At 48.7% G+C, this 21,425-nt stretch overlaps 2 protein-coding genes across 5 annotated transcripts; one reads left to right on the top strand and one right to left on the bottom strand.

Annotated features, from left to right (window-relative positions):
* Positions 1-137: 137 nt before the first annotated feature.
* LOC132472495 (sodium/potassium/calcium exchanger 1-like) lies at positions 138-12,825 on the top strand. Of its 4 annotated transcripts, XM_060072124.1 has the most exons (13): positions 155-405; positions 684-771; positions 965-2,157; positions 3,841-3,978; positions 4,413-4,521; positions 5,804-5,857; positions 5,995-6,045; positions 6,645-6,728; positions 7,665-7,792; positions 8,713-8,961; positions 9,499-9,588; positions 9,670-9,836; positions 10,546-12,825. In XM_060072124.1, exons 3-13 carry the CDS (start codon positions 1,147-1,149, stop codon positions 10,793-10,795), a joined length of 2,331 nt encoding a protein of 776 aa, XP_059928107.1. In that variant the 5' UTR covers positions 155-405; positions 684-771; positions 965-1,146; the 3' UTR covers positions 10,796-12,825. The 4 variants fall into 4 exon arrangements, with proteins under 4 accessions (XP_059928108.1, XP_059928107.1, XP_059928105.1 ...); XM_060072122.1 differs by lacking the exon at positions 684-771; XM_060072125.1 differs by lacking the exons at positions 684-771; positions 5,804-5,857; positions 5,995-6,045; positions 6,645-6,728 and having other exon boundaries at positions 138-405.
* On the bottom strand, positions 12,035-21,263 carry LOC132472498 (C-myc promoter-binding protein-like). The gene is made up of 7 exons (XM_060072129.1): positions 21,023-21,263; positions 20,306-20,560; positions 19,767-19,884; positions 17,555-17,717; positions 16,710-16,774; positions 16,431-16,613; positions 12,035-16,000 (listed from the first exon to the last, which is right to left on the bottom strand). Exons 1-6 carry the CDS (start codon positions 21,236-21,238, stop codon positions 16,456-16,458), a joined length of 975 nt encoding a protein of 324 aa, XP_059928112.1. The 5' UTR covers positions 21,239-21,263; the 3' UTR covers positions 12,035-16,000; positions 16,431-16,455.
* Between the last annotated feature and the right edge of the window lie 162 nt (positions 21,264-21,425).

Here is a 21,425-nt window from a genome sequence, read left to right as displayed (position 1 = left end):
CTGCCAAACATAATAATTAAGCATAATTAAAGCAATTAGCCCCAACCAAAGTCAATGTGACTTTACCGTTGCAATTACGCATGCGTGGAATCAACTCCAATTAAAACCGGAGCAAACCAAACCAAACCCCGCTTGTCTGGCTTTCCAATCACCGCTCTGCCCAGACACTTCTCTCTGTGTGAACGCACTGAACCACAGCACGACTGGCAGGTGCCTGTCGGGGAACGATGCGGTGTCAACGAAGGGCTTGTTTAAAAGGGAAGGTGAGAGGTGTTTCCATAAATCCTCTTACAGGACTGCAGGCATTATGCTGAGCCTCGTTGGAGACTTTACATGCCGTGCGCCCGAAAACCAGAGTCAGCATCTAACCAATCCCTGCAGCTGCTGCCGCCGCTCGGCTATGAGGTGAGATGCGCCTTTTATGACATTATAATGCATTGATACTAACTGTTGCACGTTTTGCACCGCAGGCCGCACTGTTATCATTCTGCAAAAGTATACTTGGACAAATTGATGTTCGCTTGATGGTGTTTCTCATTCAGCGATAACTTCCCGTCTTGTTATCTGCAGGCGCGAGTACCACTACCATGGTCTCTGAGCATCCTTGCGTGTGATTTAATGGTTCGATGAGGTCCGCTAACGTTGTGATTTGAATGCAAACTTGTCTTTTTTCGACGTTTAAGCCAAATATTCCCTTGCAACGAAGCCCTCCCTCAGCATACTTGTGTTGACGAAGCCCCATCGTCTGTGATTATGTAGCCATAGCAACAGGTGGGTGCCATCATACCCCTTCCCTCCTAATTGTAGGACTATTAGGTGTGTGGATGTGTGCTGCACTTGCACAAATGAGCTTATTTGTTCAATATTTAGCCTATGATAGTACAATGTTTTCCGTTAAAGGTTAAAATGGGACCCTCCTGTGTAGCATCCTATACATACTCTCTTTTTAACTCTCCCTTTTTAGGTTCTGAAAGCCCCTTCGATTCTGGCCTCCAAAGATGAACCACGCACTGTTTATGTGTCGGCCTGTATCTTCTCCATGCTCTATGCTTTCCTACCAAACCATGGGGGTAGAACCGTCACCGAAAGATAACGCAAATTCTGCCGTTGTTCCCGTTTGGAGCAGAGCGCGAGAGGGCCACTAACATGCGTCGGCCTCAACGGAGACGACTGCAGTGGAGTCGCGTCCTGTTCTTCATCTCAGCGGTGCTGCTATGCTGCCTCTACGCACTGACTCTCAGGGCCAAGCTGTCAGAGCCGCCGTCCTCCTCCTCCTCTTCCTCCTCCGAAGAGGAGGAGCAGGAGGAAGAGGTCCCCGGTCGGAGGCGACACACACGGGAGGTAACGTCGCCCAACGTCACAGAGACGGCTACCATCCCACCCGGGCACCTCAGGACTCCGCCTCCGCTGGTGATCACGGTCAACCGGACGGACATCGAACAGTGCATCTACGTGGAGCCGGCGACGCCCGTGCTCCGGCCCACCGAACGGCCGCCGCCCGTCGTCACCGTGGCGGCGAGTCCCACGCCGCCGCCGCCGCCGCCGCCGACCTCTGACCTGCCGCCGCTCAGGAAGGGCGACTACCCCGAGGACATCTTCTCTGTGGAGCAGAGGCAGCAGGGCTGGGTGGCCCTGCACGTCGTGGGCATGGTGTACATGTTTGTGGCGCTCGCCATCGTGTGCGACGAGTTCTTCGTGCCCACGCTGGAGGTCATCACCGACAAGCTGGAGATCTCCGACGACGTGGCCGGCGCCACCTTCATGGCGGCCGGAGGCTCCGCCCCCGAGCTGTTCACCTCGCTGATCGGCGTGTTCATCTCCCACAGCAACGTGGGCATCGGCACCATCGTGGGCTCGGCCGTGTTCAACATCCTGTTTGTGATCGGCATGTGCGCCATCTTCTCGCGGGAGATGCTGCACCTGACGTGGTGGCCGCTGTTCCGCGACGTGTCCTTCTACATCCTGGACCTGGTGATGCTCATCGCCTTCTTCCTGGACAACGTCATCATGTGGTGGGAGAGCGCCATGCTGGTGACGGGCTACGTCTGCTACGTCGTCTTCATGAAGTTCAACAGCCCCATCGAGCGGGCCGTGAAGAGGCAGATCAACAAGCACGTCAACACGGTGAAGGTGTGGACGGCCGAGGAGCCCACCAAGGTGAGCGGGCAGCGGGTGCTCACGGTGTTGTTGAAGGCTGACTTAAGAAGATGGTACTTTATTTAAGGTTCAGTGGTGCGGTAAATCGGTCAAGGGTGTGGCGGGGCAAATATCGTGCCTGTTCAATTCAAAATGATGATTAATTATTCAACTTGTATCCTCCTCCCAGGTCTTCAATTTTCTTTCAAGTCACTATGTTTTTATATCTCTTAATCACAGGTACAGTCTCAAAGGGCTTAACAGGCCATATATTTAGGGCACCCCCCCTTACCCTAGCCCGCCAGAGGGCAAGAAAAAAACTCCCTTAATGAGCAAGGAGGAAATCTTGAGGAGGAACGCAGAGTGGGGGACCCCTTCTTCCAGGGATGATCAGGAGTGCAATGGCTGCCATGACGGACAGCTCCATCATGTACCTGTGCCATGATGGACAGGTACAACAAAAAAATGTTGTACCTGGAGACAGGAGAGTGAAGGTTGACACAGGCAGTTGTTGAAAAAAAGAACGAGTCGCTGACATGATCTGCAAGTTCGTATTTGAGCCACGTAGCCATCCAGAATCAAAAATATTTAATCAAATCCTAAAAAGCATAATGCGAGTGTCCCACTGTTAAAGCACAATGCATTTTCCCATCAGCAGAACACTTGGGTATTGTGGTATGTATTATATTTGGACATTTGGATTCACAAAGCACTAGACCCCTTTTAGGAACAATCCATAATATATCATCAGCTATTCTCATTACTTTAGAGAGACGAGAGTATTTTCTGTTGAAACAGTCCGGGAGTGCCAATGATTTAGTGTGTGTGTGTGTGTGTGTGTGTGTGTGTGTGTGTGTGTGTGTGTGTGTGTGTGTGTGTGTGTGTGTGTGTGTGTGTGTGTGTGTGTGTGTGTGTGTGTGTGTGTGTGTGTGTGTGTGTGTGTGGTGCACTCCATCCTTTGATGCTAGTGAACACAAGGGACCACAGGTGTCACACAGACAACACAATGGAAGGGAGGGACTACACAAAACATAGACGTCCCTCTGTCTGCTCACATCCTCGATACACGTCTACCCCTGTTGCTTATCTCCACTTTACTGAGGCCTTGATTATGAAATATGTTTGCCTACCAAACATTACTCTGCACAGGCATTAATGGAGCGACGTAATGACATGCAAAGCCCTGATTTAGTATTCAGTGAATCCACCACTGCGCTTGTGCAATCATCTTCAAGGACTCCTACATGTAGCATAGGCGCGGTACAATGCTGAGTGCGAGGGAGCGTGGCTATACATCCAGCCAGCGTTGATGAAGAGGTACCACCTCTTAGTACCATGATCCGTTCTTCCCCTCTGTCTTTGTGCACATGAACCCCACTGTGTGGTCACAGACACAGTGAATAGAATCCCTCAGAGTATATAGAATACAATTTGTTTAAGGTGCAAAGTCTCTGAGTTATGAGGTGGAAGACTTTCAGACTTTAAGGTCGTTACTGAATTACATTTTATCGATTTAAAATTATTGAATTGACTTTCGGTCATCGATTTAAAATTATTGAATTGACTTTCGGTCAGCATTGACTATAGACATCTTCAGATAATGCTGAACCACGAGCAGGCTGAAACGTTACACGGGGCGACTTTGAATCTGCCTCTGCTCATAGAGACTGTCCAGCCCATGGTGTTGACCTGTTATCCCCTCAGGACAGTGAACAATCCCCCCCTCCTCCTCCTCCACCTCCACCTCCACCTGGACCTAAAGAGGTCACACCGAAGGCAGAACCGAGCCCGGTCCGAAGCCGCTCCCCCGCAGAACCCCCGGAGGGCAAGGTCCGCTTGAGGGTGAGAGGAACGTTGAAGAATGCTTGATTCTGATTGGCTGGGAGGCAGGTTGCCCGCTGACTTGTCGGTTCCACTTGCTGCTGACTGAGCACAGCGTCATCACATCGTAGGACAATACGCCACAGTGTGGAAATTTTTTGAATACTTGATTTGAATTTATTCTCAGTCACACCTAGAAAAATTAGGGGCTTTGTTGAAGGGACACCTCAGCCATTTTTAACCAAGAGAAACTGGGATCAAACCAGCAGCCCCTTAAGTGCCAGTCAATCTACCGATTCAAAGAAAATCTACATTTATTTAAAATATTTGCTCTAGATCCATTTGACTGGATTCCCATATCAGTAGCATTCTTTGTGACCTCTGAAATTCCCCCATCGACGAAGACGGTTCCCGTTCTGTGAAGGACCTGCACCAAACTGTGTGTTCCCCTGCAGGTTCGACCCGTGCTCCAGCGAGGGGGCAGCTCAGCCTCTCTCCACAACACCTCCCTCAGGTGCACCATCTTCCAGCTCATGATCCACACCCTGGACCCGCTAGGAGAAGGTAGCGACCCCGACCTCATGGGCCTGTCTGGTGCAGAGCTAGCTGTGCACTTTATGAGTTTACTTTTATCCACGCATGCACGCAAAATGTAATCGCCGCCGGCCGCGGCAAAAGACTCAAGACTCACTTGTTCAGACTCACCTAGACTCTGCATAGCCTCCCCCCCTTACCACGCACGCACGCACGCACGCACGCACGCACGCACACACACACACACACACACACACACACACACACACACACACACACACACACACACACACACACACACACACACACACACACACACACACACACACACACACACACACACACACACACACACACACACCACTTAGCATTGTGTAGCATTGTATCCTCGCTATCGTTGTTCTATACGTGTTCTCTATGAACATCCTTACTGTATCGACTGCAATATATTTTCGTTTATCTTTCTTCTGAAGAAAAGTACTTATTGTAAGTCGCTTTGGATAAAAGCGTCTGCAAAAGGTCCTGAATGTAAATGGAACTACCGGTGGGCTGACTAGATACGAGCCAGCTTCGGTGCACGAGCTGCAGGCCTGCACGGGTGAAAGCGTTGCGTTGCGTAATCCTCTCTACGTCGTCGCGTGCCATGGCGCGTTGCACATAAAGTTATAGCGTTGTGACCTTCAGCCCGTCTCCCTCGTACTCCCTGGCCAGGCCTGGGCCTGAGTGGATCCCTAATCAGCTTTCAAATACGAGGCTTATAAAAGCTGGATAAGAGCCAGCACGCTGCTCGCCCAATCTCTTACCCAGCTAAACAAGACTAGTGTGGGCCGCGGCCGCTAACCGGGGCTTGCCATTGGTCGGACGCTGGAAAACTGCAAGTCATCACGCCCCATGGGTCCAGTTCATGTGGAGACTAGACTTGGATGCTTTGTCTACCCTCACTTTCATCGGTTCTTCATCCAGGTTTCTGATGAACAACGTGGTATAATGAGGGTTTGTAGGCAAGGACTGATTGCATTATTTATATAGATATATTAATAATATGAATCCATTAATATGAACTAATGTTAATGTTTCATTTGAGAGATTATTTAGCAGAAAACAAGTCTAATCGAGAGATTTTTTAACCTTAAGGGAAATAGTTTGAGAAGGGGTTATTAGTTGTCCTATCCGAATGTGAAAACCACTCTAGGTCTTCACGTTCAGTTCAGTGACACTCTTAATCCCTTTTGGTAGGAATACTGGCATCTCAAACTCTATCATCACTACAGATTCTATCAAACACTCAAACTGCTGGGGTTTTCTTTTTTAGAGACGGCCCTAAGTGCGGGTTTCAAAACCTCGGGGCCTTGCAACGCTAGACGGGGTAAGAGAAGCACCTTGAGTCAGCGTCTCCTTGTCACGCATCGTCCTGCATGCCTCCCCACCTGTAAATGGAAACCAGCTCAGAGGCCGGTGGAGATGAGGATGTATGATGTGCTCCTATGTCCCCCTGCTCCCCAGAGACCTCATTTAACGGTGATGTCAGAGCTCATGGCTCAGGGCAGAGAAAAGGTAGGGCCAAATGTGATTGGCTGTGGGGGGGGGGGCATTCACGGCCATCTTGTACGTTGTTTCAATCCTGTTTCAGGGTTCCTCTCGTGGGTGACAGTGGATTTGTTTGCATGGGTCTGGTGATTCTCTCCATTGGCATGGCTTTGCAGTGTTTCCCCCAAGATCTTATTAACATTCATACTAAATGCCCGGTTGCTCTCCGGACCGAAAAACGCCGCCTCCCTACGTTTCACCGCCTTTCACGCACCTTTGGTGAAGCTATGATAACACTGCATGCACATGTGATCGACGGACAAAATGAATGAGATGCCGCAATTGTTCAGAAGTATAACTCTGAACTTTAGTTTCAGAAATCAAGAACCAGTCTTAATACAGAGGCAGGCCCAGTCAGCCAGAACAGATTCTCACAGCATTTATTTAATAATCTTTTCTTGCCTGCATGCTCAAGTCGCATGTTTTGCCGTCACGTGTTGCCCGTTGCATGTCGCATGTTTCCTTGGCCTCAAGGCAGCCTCATCCTCACTGCATGAATCCAGGCATGAGCTCGCATGCAGCGCAGCAAAGAAACAATGAGTGAGCGACCCTTCTCCTAATTGCAGCCAGGAATAAAGTAAAGCCCCTGAACCCAGCAGTCCAGGGGGCGTTAGAGAGGGAATCAGTGTGCTGTCAGTGCGTGGATGACGGTGAGTTGAATGCAGGGGGGGGATGACTTTTCTTCTTTCTATCTAAAAGTGGCCATACTTCAAATATTTAAAATCCCATGTAGGGAAGATATTTTACAATATCAACCAATGGCCTGAATGTGTGTCATCCTCTTTCTCCTCCGTGTTTTGTCAAGCATGCCCTGCAGTAGGTCGTTAGCAATTCCAGTGGTCAGAGTCTGAGTGGGGGGGGGGGGGAGGGGTGTGTGTGTGTGTGTGTGTGTGTGTGTGTGTGTGTGTGTGTGTGTGTGTGTGTGTGTGTGTGTGTGTGTGTGTGTGTGTGTGTGTGTGTGTGTGTGTGTGTGTGTGTGTGTGTGTGTGTGTGTGGCGTCACACTGGACTGATGAGGTGCTCCGAGTCTGGCTGATTGTTGTTCTGTTATGCGGAGCAGATTTGGGGATCAAAGGGAGACTGAAGTGGCTTCTTTACCATCCATAATCAATCGACTCCAGGATTTACATACGTGTGTGTGTGTGTGTGCGTGTGCGTGATAGTTTTCATGCCAGGCACATCAGGATAATTGAAACAGCTCCAGTATGAGATAGATAACAGTTCTGTCGTTTTCATTACAAAATGGTTTTCTTATCGATTTACGGCAAACCCGCTTTTATTTTCATACTGTCAACAACAATTTTTGTCTCAGTATTCAGCACAACACATCTTGAAAGAAGGAGAAAGTAATCTTGAGGAAACCTGATTAATTTCCAGCTTCAAAGTAGTGTCATTTTAACAGAATAACAATCAAGGAAAAATAGATAAAAATCCTTCTTAGATAATCATGTCGCCCTCACACCACTTGCTGTGCTTCTCCACGGTGTGCCCTCATTATCCTGCCTGTTGACACACAGATCAGTATTCATACAAGGAAACAGTGCACAGTCTGACCTTTCCCCCCTTGCTCTGTGTCCCCGCCTGTAGATGATGAACTGGAGCCGGCCCAGACCAGTGCTCCCAGTGGTCAAGCTGGTGAGCCCTCCACCTCCCAGCAAGCTAAGACGGAGAAGAGGACTACAGGGGGCGCCAGTGAGCAGGTGAACACAGCCAAGGTACACAGGAAGAAGACCTTCTGTGGAGTAGGAGCAAGGCCGCCTTAATGCACGGGCTTGCCTGGGCTGAAGCCCCAGGCCCCCAGATCGGCGAAGGCCCAAGAGAATGTGATTTTTTGTTTGGGGCTTACAAAGATCAGAGGCCTATCATCAGCCAAGAAAAAAGAGGGCCAGTGGCCCCTTTACACCACAGCCACACTCCCCCCCCCCCCCCCCCCCCCCCCCAGAAGTTACACATCTTCATTGTAAGATCCCCTCTCAGGGGGCCTACGAAACCTCAGCCCCAGGGCCCAATGGCAGGTTAAGGCAGGCCTGAGTAGGAGCGTTACGAACTCGCTATACTCTGAGTAGACTCTGTCATTACTTTGTGTATGTAGTATGGATGATCATAGTGCGTTTTGTCACCTGAGTCTAGACGGGGATAAAGCAGCCAATACAGTATAAATATATAAAGAATAACACAGATGCCAAGCCTTTAACTAATAAAGAGCCTCTGAAATATCAGGCGGCAGTTGTTGTTTTCAACAATTTAATAAAATAATAATCAGATTCTGTCCAACGACCACAATGAAATGCACACCATGACGTAGCATTTATACCAGCACAAGTTTGATGTTAAAAGGAAGCCTGAGGAACGTTTTGGACCAAAAACTGTTATTAATTACACTTCATAGGATGGATTAATCATTCTTAAAGGCCAAACCACTCGGGCCTCTGAATCTGGCGCAGCTCAAGAACAATAGCAGCAGGTGTCGTATTCAGGCTCACACCAGCGTCGGACCACAGGGAAAACCCTTTTTGGGTCAGACATGGGTAGCTGATCGGATAACGGAGAATAAATGGGCCACTCTAACTCTAACACGACGCGTGCATTCTGGACCCTCCACCTCTCTGTTCCTCCCACGGCGTTCTGGGGGCAGGAAACGGTCCCCGAGGCCGGGGAATCCGATGGCTCCGGGGACAGTGACGGAGAGAAGTCCAGCGAGGTCGAGGACAGCAGCGAGGCCAGCGTGGGCGACGCCAACGAGGAAGAGGAGAAGGCGGAGGACGAGATGGAGGAGCCGTTGTCTCTGGAGTGGCCCGACACCAGACGCAAGCAGGCCACCTACCTGATCCTGCTGCCCATCGTCTTCCCCCTGTGGCTCACCGTGCCCGACGTCCGCAATCCCGTACGTACGCTGCTCCACGTGTGTTACCCAGGCTGGATCGCTTTGATACATTGAGTGGGCGGCAGTTGCTAGTTCGATCCCCAGCTCCTCCCAGCTGTGTCGAGGTGTCCCTGAGCAAGACGCATAAACCCTGACCGCTCCTGACGAGCTGGCGGTTGCCCTGTGTGGTTGACGCCGCCGTCGGTGTGAGAATATGTGAATGAATGGTTGGAAGTTCGGCTTAGCTCAGGAGGTACAGCAGTTGTCTTGTAACCGACAGGTTGCTAGTTCGATCCCCAGCCCCTCCGAGCTGAGTGTTGATGTGTCCCTGAGCAAGACACTTACCCTAACTGCTCCTGACGAGCTGGCTGTCACCTTGCACGGTTGACTCTGCCGTCGGTGTGTCAATGTGTGTATTAACCGATGTAAGTCGTGTTGGATAAAAGCATCTGCTAAATGCCCTAATTGTATTGGAAGTTGCTTCGGATAAAAGCGTCAGCAAACTCCCCTAACTGTAAACGTAAACTGAGTGCTTCCTCACCTGTGTGCGTCTTCCAGGCATCCAGGAAGTTCTTTGCGGTGACGTTCATGGGCTCCATCTTGTGGATCGGCGTCTTCTCCTACCTGATGGTGTGGTGGGCGCACCAGGTCGGTGGGCGTTTGTAGTTCAAGCATTTCCCCCCGGTTTGGACTACGTCTCCCAAGAGTCTAACACAGAGTGACCCGCAGGTGGGGGAGACGGTGGGCATCTCGGAGGAGATCATGGGGCTGACCATACTGGCGGCGGGGACGTCCATTCCCGACCTCATCACCAGCGTGATCGTGGCGAGGAAAGGCCTGGGCGACATGGCCGTGTCGAGCTCCGTGGGCTCCAACATCTTCGACATCACCATAGGGTACAGTACTAGTGATGTCATCCGTGAACCCGTTAAAAAAAAAAAGAACCTGTTCAATGTAAACGCGTCGTTTACATAAAAATCGGCTTACCAGTGTGTGGTGATGTTACACTTTCTTTGGCTTTATTGTTGGCTGCACATCGCCAACAGCGGAGAATCAAAAGGCTGTGCTCAGGGACTTCGTTCAATACACCGCTCAGTTCATAGCGCACAGGACCATAGGACTCAGTACTCATGCTGTTTTGGCACAGCAGTGCTGGAACGAACTCCCTGCCAACGTCAGGACCGCAGAGTCGCTCACCAGCTTCAGCAAGAGACTCAAGACTCGCTTGTTCAGAGTTCACCTGGGCTCTGCATAGCTTCCCCCCCCCCCACTCCTCACACTCCTCGCACTTATTGTATGTTGTACGTCCTTGCACTTAGAAATAGCACTTAGCATTGTGTAGCATCTTACCCCAGCTATCATTGTTGCATTCAGGGAATGGGTTAACCTAGCGATTGTGAGTACTCGCCACTTGTTTCGATGAACATCCTTACTGTACCGACAGCGATATATTGTTTCTCTTTTTAAGTTAGTCGCTTGGGATAAAAGCTTCGGCTAAATGACCAAAATGTAAATGTATGCAAGCACTCGGGGTGTAAGTGACTGTAGTTTACGTGAACCAGTATCCATAAAGGTAACGCCGTTTGTTTTTTGTTTTTTTTCCAGCTTGCCCGTCCCGTGGCTTATGTACTCGCTGTCGCACGGCAACCAGCCCATCCAGGTGCGCTCCAACGGCCTCTTCTGCGCCATCGTGCTGCTCTTCCTCATGCTCCTCTTCGTCATCATCTCCATCGCGGCGTGCCGCTGGAGGATGAGCCGCGGCCTCGGCCTCACCATGTTCGTGCTCTACTTCCTGTTCCTGGTGCTCAGCGTGATGCTCGAGGACCGCATCCTCACCTGCCCCGTGTCCATCTGAGAAGCAACCGACGCGCGCGCACGCGCACGTGTACACGTGTCACTTCCTGTCTGGGAGACGACGCAGTGAATATGAACGTACACGGGGCGGCACGTGGCTCGGGAGGTCGAGCGGGGTTGGCTGGTAAACCGGAAGGTTGCTGGTTCGATCCCCGGCTCCTCCTAGCTGTCGAGTTGTCCCCGAGCAAGAAGACACCTCACCCTAGACTTCTCCGGACGAGCTGGCTGTCGCCCTGCGTGGTCGACGCCGCCGTCGCTGTGTGAATGTGTGCACGAATGGATGACTGTCAGGCAGTATTGTTAAGCGCCGTGAGCGGCCACTGGTTAGAAAAGCGCTGTATAAATGCAGTCCACTTACATTCGTCGTCAGCAAACAAGTCGTACGACGGGGTGAAGACCAGGTGAGGACGTCAGAGCCGGCAGAACATATTGGCTCCAGGTGACTGTACATCAGCGGTTGCCCCGGGCAACCAGATTGGGACCGCCGTCAGCTGGTACATGCGGTTGAGTTTGATCTTGTCGCCAACCACTTAATCCCGTTGACATTAGGGGGGTCTGAGTTGCAAGGGAGACCTCCACAAACATGTTAAAACACCTCAAAAAGAAAACGTGTCGTGGCTCGTGTGTGATTTATTGAATGTTCGATATCCCTTGGGCTGTACTTGTGTAGGACTATCATCCCTGGTTAAAAACGTTTAAGATAGAACAACTATATTTTCCGTCTTGGCAACCATTTTTTAAAGTTAGCGTCAGCTTGATGGTTTAAGAGTATTGTTTTTATTAACCGAGTGTAGCACTCTCAAAATACTGGCTGAAACTTCAGTTTCAAGCCAAGAATTGGCGTCCATTTTTAAGCCTGCGGTCTGTGTTCGATAGTGTTCGTCCATGTTTAGTGTGTAAAATGTCCAGCCAAGAACTATGTTCTTTATACATAGTTCTGCAGTGTTAACCGTGTCATGATAATGTGGAGGGATTCGCTGTGTGTGTATGTCAGTCATGGTATATCAGTCTGTTGAAAAAAAAAAAAAGAAAAAGGATTTGTTTAACTGGAGTGTTTTGTTGTGAAACGTTAATTGTGGACACATTTATCAGTGTGACGTGGATGCAAAAAAAAAAAGACATGTTATTGATTTGGTTTTTCTATTACCGGTATTATCTCCCAATTTCATGCTGCAATTAAATTATTTTTACAGGGACAAGGTCTTGTTTTCACCTCGTTGTTAGTGATGACAAGAGACTATTACAGTATAAGTTGATTTATTTACAGAGTTATGAACACGACATGGTGAAGAATCTCACCATGTTTACAGGAGCTTTTCTTTTTTTCAATCTTTCACTGTCTAAAGACGATAAAGACTAAATTAGCTCTATGCATTGGGGCAGGTCCGACCTTCGGGTGAAACTTCTGTACAATTGGTTCCACATATACACCGAATGTGTTGCTGGATGACAAACAACTTTTGCCATCACATCACAGTTGGACAACTCGGAGACCCTGTTCAGATCAGGTCCATTAGCATGGCCAGGATCATGAGACACCTCTGTGCCAAGGAATCCTCACCCAACCAGCTTGGTGCAACAAAGGAAGGACAACATGTCATATCTGTTTTTAGAACGACATTAACAGTCAAACCACGTATTCTTTGACAACAGCCAGACCCAAATTCAATACTTTTTCCCTTTTATATACCTAGTTTGTACCCAAGACGTGAAAAGTGACCCTTTTTTTTCCCATATAGCAGTAACTTAGAATTCAGGATACACAAACAGCATGAACAATTTTGTTTGAGCATCAGGGTATAAGCCATGTAGCACTAAAGATTAAAATCAAATCGGTCGTTAAATCTTTTGCCAACACAGGCTATACCAACTTCAAAGTGATTAATAATCAATTCTGTTAAGTCAACATCAAAAGATGTTTTGCTAGAGTTACAACACAGAAACAGTGGTGATGTATAAGGAATATTGATTAAAGCAGCATACAAATAATTCGGACCAAAGGAAAACAAAACTTGATATGTAAAAAAAATAGTAGTGTTTTGAGTAATTGAGACATGAGTGAGATGGTCGTCACAATTGTTTGTAGTCTTAAGAGAGACACACACATAGATGGACATGTTGCCTTAACATTTTCTGGGTAATTTAGGTTTACTTGCCTGACATTAAGTGTCAGTATATTGTTCAAGAACAACTATTTTAACAAATGTGAACACCTTATACTATGAAATTGTGTGACTAGATTATTTTTAAAGTAAAACTAGTCCAGTGTGTTGGGACTTTAGAAAGTCATTTGGGCACTTCTTGTAGTAACAAACTGTGAAAGCCATCACATTTTCTTTACATCATCAGACATTGAATCCACAAGTTAACTACACAGGGTTTAAGTGGTAAAAATATGATGTACAAATATTGGTAAGCAAATAGTCTATATTATTATATAGAGACTATTTACACATTTTGTAGTATAATAAAAATGCAGAAAATGTAAATGCATATCTACACAAACATGCAACATCAGCATATATAAAGCTTTTAAAAAATAGATATATTTATACCTAATACGTCATATAACATTTTCCAGCTTTGGTCAAAAGAACACAATCAGTTTCCCAGAGTTTCTGCTGGCGTAGTGGTTGGGCTTTACATCTCATTTCAAACCATCCATTTGAACGCAAGGGCAAATATCACGACTGATCGTGTCGCAGATGAGTGGTTAGTGACGGCCAAATGGCAAATATAAAATGGAAGCAAATACAAAGTGGAAGCAAACCAATCAAGTGCCAGCAGAACCATAAGTCTGCAATGTTTCACCCGTTTCAGCAAAACCTGTTGCTTTTCCCAGACGTCATAACCTTTCACTTAACGTTCCCCTTTGGTAAAGTGTTTGAGTATATTCTTAAAACCGGGGTCACCAACCTTTTTGAACCTGAGAGCTACTTCATGGGTACTGAGTCATACGAAGGGCACCCAGTTTGATACACTCTTCTGAAATAACAAATTTGCTAAGTTTGCCTTTAGTTACATATCATTATTAATGATTAATGATACTCATCTATGTGAAGACAATGATCATGTTAATGATTTCTCACAATAATTATCAACAATGACTTAAAAAAAGGTGGGAAAGAGTTGTTCAAGAATGAGTTGTGCTATGTTTAGAACAGGCCTGCGGGCACCTGTGTTGGTGACCCCTGCCTTAAAAGGTGCTGTAGGTGAGAGTTGAGAGCTTAGTTTTTGTATCGTTTATTACAAATGCCAGCGCAATGCGTCAGTGTTTAATGAGGGAAATACTCTTTGAGAATATATTTTCTACTCTGTTTGATACTATATCGATTTTAGGACGCTCACGGATCTTTTCTGACCAATCACGGCCTCTCATCCCCGATTGGTTTGGAGAATCAATCTTGGCTGTCAATCACAGGCACGCGCCCAGCATTGCATTAACACAGCTCCAACACAGGTGCCTGAAGGAAGGGGGCGTTTATTTTCCTAATCCGTCCCTTTGCAACTCTCAAATTCCAACAGCAGCTTTAAACCCCTCCGTTGTGCATCAAGCCATCCATCCATCTCCCTAAAACCGAGTTAAGGGCGGGCGGGGGCGTTATCACACACAGGGGGGCCCTCCTGAACGAGAGCCATTTTGTGGTTATAGAATCGATAGCCATTACCATTGATGTCATCTTAAAGTGACTTCATCTACACCATGCGGCAGTCGTACCTCTTTAACAGCTTCTTTGTCTGTCTGAGCGACGGGAGCAGAATCCCTGCCAGCAAGGCACACATCTGAGATCTTGCTATCTGATCGCGATCGTAAAGTGATTAGAAGAATTATAATGTTCGTTTTGCTCAATGCTTAAACTGTGGGGCTGTTTCCATTCAATGCAAAAATATAAAATGAGAGTGGACTAGCGAATCAAAACATCGATCAAAAGACTAATCTTATTCTTGTCCTCGTACAGAGAAGCTCATCTTGTGACTCAATTGTCTAGCAGCGACTCCTGCTTGTAGGGCTCTATTTGTGCAGCAGACTGCAGCAGCACTTGTACATAATAATCAAATCACGTGTCATTTAAACTTCTTGTATTGAATTGATAAACAAGCTGCACTGTATTCAGTTACGCCGCTGAATATACTCGGTTTGTGTGCTCCGGCCCTCTCTCTGACATCCAGAACCATCGCAGTTTTCCATCAAGATCCCTTCTCTTTTCATCGCAGACAAAAAACATAATATAAACATTACACGACAACCAACGATAATACTGATATTTTTGACGGCTGCAAAAAAACAGCGAGTTATTCCACTGGTGACCCCAAAGCAAATCATATAAAAAAAAAAACGAAAAAAAAAAAATACATACATGTGCATAGTATGAGAATACATGATTTAAATAAAGTTTTTGTAAACAACTTTTAAAGGATTAGGATTAAAAAGGTAGTTGTACCGTAGCCGCTGGGGGGGGCCGCCATCGACATATGCGTCTAACACTGAAGGCAGATTAAAAACATTCAAAGGGGCTTTAAACATTGACCCTATTCCTACCACACTCTCCTATAACAACGTAGCACTGTAACAAAGTCCTCCTTGTGTCTGGGACAGGCTGTGATTAACGGGCCATCATTTCTGCCAGCTTCGAGAGATACTGAGATGTTTGCGGTTTGCCCTCCGCGAACCCAAGTGTGTAACGTGTCCGAAACCATTTCCCAGCATGCCGTGCTGCTCCGACCCTAAACTAATCTCAGAGGACCCAAGGCCCCGCCCGAAAGAGAGACGCCTGCCAACACAGACGAACAATAAATAAAGCGTACTTTGTTAAATAGAATTCAAGTTCGGTAAAATATTGCTAACGCTATAAGTATATATTTTTTGGACTATACAATATAAACGTTACATTTTTCGTTTGTTTTAAATCCTACAGGTATGCAGGGTGTATAATACAGTACCGATTCTCTAACACAATAGTTTGAAAGAAAAGACATCAAGCCGTTTAACGTCGCGTGTATAGGGCACTACACCGCTCCGTCGGACCACTGCTGAGATGAAACACACAAAGCTCCTCTTTTTGGTGTCAGCGGCCTACGTTCGCCTTCCCTCGCCTTCCCGGGGCTTTCTGTACTCGCGTCGACTCCGACGCGTCGCGGACCGAAACACCGACGTGGGCCGCTGCGTTCACAGTATTCTGACGGTTTGTTCCTGAGCTGGTCTTAAAAGGCACCCAGTGCAACTTTCGAGGCTTAAAAATAAACATTCAATTTCTAGTCTTTTTACACGTAGTAAGTTTCAATAACTCCATACCATTACATACCGACATTTAAGCAGCAAAGATGAGACGTCGTTGTGTGGTGAGAACTGATACAAAATCGATAACAACAACAATGCCGCCATTTTCTTTATTTTTTGTAACCTACAATAAATAAAGCAGGCTTCCATTCAATGGAAAAATGGCTTCTTCCACCGGCGATTGTTGTTGTTTACGATTTTCTATCAGTTCTCACCACACAACGACGTCTCATCTTTGCTCCTTGAATGTCGATATGTAATGGTATGGAGTTATTGAAACTTACTACGTGTAAGACTAGAAATTGAATGTTTATTTTTCATTGAATGTTTACATAAAGTTGCACTGGGTGCCTTTAAGGGGGGGACATGGAAGGTTTCTTTCTTTAAAACACATATCTTTTCTTTAAAGGGTAGGGCTCTCCGAACGTCCGCCGACACTCCATGACCCCCGTGCTGGGGGGCCGGTCACAGTTATGGGTCAGCTTCACCAGGTTGGGGGGGAGGCGGTCGTACGCCATCTTGTATTCCCGATCGAAGGCGTCTGAGGGAGAGGCAGCGAGGGGGGGGGGGAGTGTTATAACAGCAGAGTAGAACCGTGTGACAGAGTGAGGCGGCGGGAGACCAAAACGGAACATACCGATATCAATGTTGTCTTTTCCTAGTGCCACCAGAGAGAGGAACAGGATGTCCCGATATAAACTCCTGGAGCAGGGAGGGGAGGGGAGGAGAGAGGAGGGGGGGGGGAGGGGAGGGGGGGAGGCAGAAGCAGGTTAGCAGCATGTCACATGACGAAAGGCTGTATCCGTTGTGGTCAGAGCTGGCCTAATTTGATCCGTTCAAATGGAGTTAGCTCAGGTAACGAGGTAATAAACGGCCTGACCCACGAGAATACTTTCACTCTCTGTGCTCTTCGATTCTAAGACAGGGTGAGACAGTTTCCCTTTGGTCGTATTTGCCGCCCAGCGTATTAGACTATCAACATGTCAGCCTAGCAGTGTTGGAACCAATCTTGGTATCATACAAAAGTGCAGTTCTTTTAAGTCACCTTTTCAACGATGATTAAAATGCTTTCCTGTGTCAAGGAAACCTCTTCTGTCTAGACTAGAGCATGGTGAGCCACATAACGACATCTGACCACGATGTTACCCTCCGTCCTGTGTCAAATACCTCTTCTGTCTGGAGCATGGTGAGCCACATAACGACATCTGACCACGATGTTACCCTCCGTCCTGTGTCAAAGAACTCTTCTGTCTGGAGCATGGTGAGCCACATACGACATCCGACCACGATGTCACCCTCCGTCCTGTGTCAAAGAACCTCTTCTGTCTAGAGCATGGTGAGCCACATAACGACATCCGACCACGATGTCACCCTCCGTCCCTGTCGGGGTGCGGGACCCCTCACCCCTCTGAGTTTATCATCTTTTATCTTCAACTCCCGACCTCCGCCGTCGACTCCCCCCCTCCCCGGTGCGTCTCTGACCTTTGCCTCGTGACCCCCAGTGTCTGGGCCAGCAGCTGCAGCAGCTTGGCCATGGGCCGCGTGAGGTCGTTCCTCTGGATGCTCCTCACCACCAGCTGCAGCAGCTCCTCGTTGAAGGGGCGCTCCTCGGCCCGCAGCGCCCGGGACAGTGGGTAGCCCACGTCTGCACGCAACACAACACACAGGTGGGGGGGGGGGGTTAGCGGGGAGAGACCTGAGTGTACCTTCTGCTTGGACACGGTGCATGAAGAGGAGCTGTGCAAGGGAGGAGGAGGAGGAGGGTCAACAACAAGATGTGTGCGTGGAGCACGACATGATCCCAAAAAAAGGCACAAGCAGACATTTAAAATCAAACAAACTGTATTTGTCGACCTCAAATACTGTTATGGAAACAGAGGTCGAGATCCAACGTGCTTTAGGGCAGGTGGGCGTCAGACAACCCCCCCCCCCCCCCCCCTGTTTAGGGAGACAGGAAAACCACAGCTTTCATTCTAACAGACAGCGTGATGACCAGTGACGGGTCGGGACACTCGGCGGCTGGAGCATTACAGCACATCAAGCCACACACTGCAAGCATTAAGAAACACAGCAGTCCTCCAAGCACAAACAGCATGGGGGAGGAGGGGGAGGAGAGGGGAGCAAGAGAGAGAGTGTGTGTGTGTGTGTGTGTGTGTGTGTGTGTGTGTGTGTGTGTGTGTGTGTGTGTGTGTGTGTGTGTGTGTGTGTGTGAGTGTGTGTGTGTGTGAGTGTGTGTGTGTGTGTGGTAGGAGGGCCGGGTTGGGCAGGGGGGGTATGTGTTTTGTAGAACACATTCCAAACACTACAGAACAGAGGTACGACAAGCCGACCACAGGTCGTATGACAACAGAGTCCGCAGCCAGGAAAGACGAAAGCAAGGAAGAACACTCACTGTCTAAAAATAGAGTACAATTAAGCCCTGGAAGACAGAGAGCAGACGCAGCCTGTTAGCACAGGGGTTTAGGTTCATGACGTTGTTAAGAGGCTGCACTCCCCCCCCGCCCCCCCCCCCCCCCCCCCCACACACACACACACACACACCCCAACAGCGCCCTCCAAGAAGCCTTCAGGTGCAAACTGTAGAGTGTCGCAGCCCGCCTCCACACAACACTCTGTTTAATGGTACATGTGGCGCTGGTGTACCTTGTTGCTTTTTCATACGCACGCACGCACAAGTACACACACACACACACACACACACTCACTCTCTATGTCTCTCCCTCTGTCGCTCGGTCTCTGTCCCTCTCTCTCTGTATCTCTCGCCATGTATCTCTCTTTCTCACCCTACAAAACAGCGCTCGTACACGACAGAGCAATTTTTGGTGGAGGAGGAAAGACCGTGAATCCGATCACTGATTCAGGGCGTTGGCTCTGTGGGTCCTGAAAGCAGAGACCGCTGGATACGATGAGCAGCGCGGATGTGTGTGTTATAACAAAAGGTTGAAATCTGTAGAAACACTCCTCTATTCTGGGACGCAGTCACCCCTGCCACCTCTGATTGGCTAGAAAACATTCAACAGGCGTTTAGGTCCAAACCGAAACCCTTTCAACATTAAATATGCAGAGCAGCAGGCTAAAACCAATCAGTCCCCCAGAGAATATATTCTGCTTTAGTTTTTATTTGACAGATAAATTCGAGGTCTGCAGCCTTATCTGGATTTATCTTTGAGCATCAAACAAGACACCGTGTCACTGTGTGTGTGTTAGTGTGTATTAGTATGTATTAGTGTCTGTGTGTGTTAGTGTGCGTGTGTGGGTCTTACTGTGTGTCTGTCTTACTGTGTGTGTATCTTACTGTGTGTGTGTGTGTATCTTACTGTGTGTGTGTGTGTGTGTGTGTGTGTGTGTGTGTGTGTGTATGTGTCTGTGTCTGTGTGATTGTGTTTGTGTGTGTGTGTGTGTGTCTGTGTGTATCTTACTATGTGTGTGTGTGTGTATCTTACTCTGTGTGTATTTGTGTTAGTGTGTATTAGTATGTATTAGTGTCTGTGTGTTAGTGTGCGGGTCTTACTGTGTGTCTGTTTGTCTTACTGTGTGTGTATCTTTACTGTGTGTGTGTGTGTATATCTTACTGTGTGTGTGTGTGCGTGTGTGTGTGTGTGTGTGTGTGTGTGTGTGTGTGTGTGTGTGTGTGTGTGTGTGTGTGTGTGTGTGTGTGTGTAACAGTGTGTTTAACAGTGTGTGTGTATCTTACTGTGTGTGTTCCAGAGGATGTAGAAGGGTTGGACGGGGTCCTGGTGGAGCTTCAGGTTGTCCCACAGGATCTGGATCAGAACATGCTTACTGTCCTCAGACATCCAATGACGAGGGATCTGGAGAGAGGGAGACACAGGGAGAGACAGAGACAGAGACAGAGACAGAGTGACGAGAGAGACAAGAGACGAGAGTCAGAGTCAGAGTCAGAGTCAGAGACAGAGACAGAGACAGAGAGAGAATGTGAGTGTGTGTGTGTGTGTGTGTGTGTGTGTGTGTGTGTGTGTGTATCCCCTATGTTTGTCTGTGCGGATATACGAACACGTGTTAGAAAGAAAGGGGCGAGCACAACCCAGTGTCTTCCATACCCACACGTGTGTGTGTGTGTGTGTGTGTGTGTGTGGTGTGTGTGTGTGTGTGTGTGTGTGTGTGTGTGTGTGTGTGTGTGTGTGTGTGTGTGCGTGCGTGTGTGCGCGTGTGTACCAGGACAGCCCATCCACATGAACCCCCCCCCCCCTGCGTGAGGGCCTCTCTCCTCACCTGCGCGTCCCTGTTGCAGTGCTCCGACGTCAGGCACAGGCCCGGCAGGTTGCTGGGGCAGGTCAGCCGTCTGAAGTACCACAGCAGGTTCCAGTAGATGATGGGGTGCTGGTCCACCAGCTCGGCCGCCGCCACCACCCCCTCGCCCTCGTTCTCCAGCAGGCTCTCCAGCTCCTTCCACAGCACCAGCGGGCTGAGGTAGGGCACCGTCACCGGCCGGGGTGGTGCAGGCGCCACCTCCGTGCTCAGGGGGTCCTGGGAGAACGACGCGGGGGGGGGGGGGGGGGTTTTAGGATTTGAAAGTTCAGGGTCGGCTTAGCTCAGGAGTTAGAGCAGTTGCCTTGTAACTGAAAGGTTGCTAGTTCGATCCCCCAGTGTTGACGTGTCCCTGAGCAAGACACTTAACACGAGCTGGCTGTCGCCTTGCATGGTTGACTCCGCCGTCGGTGTGTCAATGTGTGTATTAACCGATGTAAGTCGCTTTGGATAAAAGCGTCTGCTAAATCCCCTAATTATAATTGTAGGTAAAACTGTTTTTGAAGAAACTGATGGAAACTACGCTTGACACATTCCCAAAAGCTTGACAGCATCACCGAGGTTGAAATAGTGTTTCTTAATGTGAGGCACTGTACATTTTTCCTCTGTAAAGATAACCAACGTGGCTGTTTTGGCGCCATTGAAAGCGCTGTGCTCCTTAAACCGTCTGAACCGTCCCACCGTGGCCTTGTTGAGGCGGCTGGGCAGGCTCCCCGAGGTGGGCATGCCGTGGCTCAGCCGGGCGGGGGCCTCCTCCATGGGGCCGAAGGCGCTGACGCTGCGGGCCATGGCGGCCCCCGGGGTCAGGGGGTCGGGCCGGGCCTCGAGGGGATGTCCACGCTCTGGCCTGGGGGGCCCGGGTGCTGCGAGAGCGGGAAGGGCAGGGTCAGAGGTCATCGCTTTATTGAAGCCTTTGATTCATTTAATGGATATACAATATATAAGGGGAGAGGGAGGGGGAAGGGGGGGGGGGGGGGGGGGAAGAGAGAGAGAGAGAGAGAGAGAGAGAGAGAGAGAGAGAGAGAGAGAGAGAGAGAGAGAGAGAGAGAGAGAGAGAGAGAGGGGGGGGGGAAGTCCTTCGTTA

This window comes from Gadus macrocephalus, chromosome 14 (genome assembly GCF_031168955.1).
Source record: "Gadus macrocephalus chromosome 14, ASM3116895v1".
In the NCBI taxonomy this organism is placed as follows: Eukaryota; Metazoa; Chordata; class Actinopteri; order Gadiformes; family Gadidae; genus Gadus; species Gadus macrocephalus.
The sequence above is the reverse complement of the archived record's forward strand: the minus strand, read 5'-3'. Positions and strand labels throughout refer to the sequence as shown.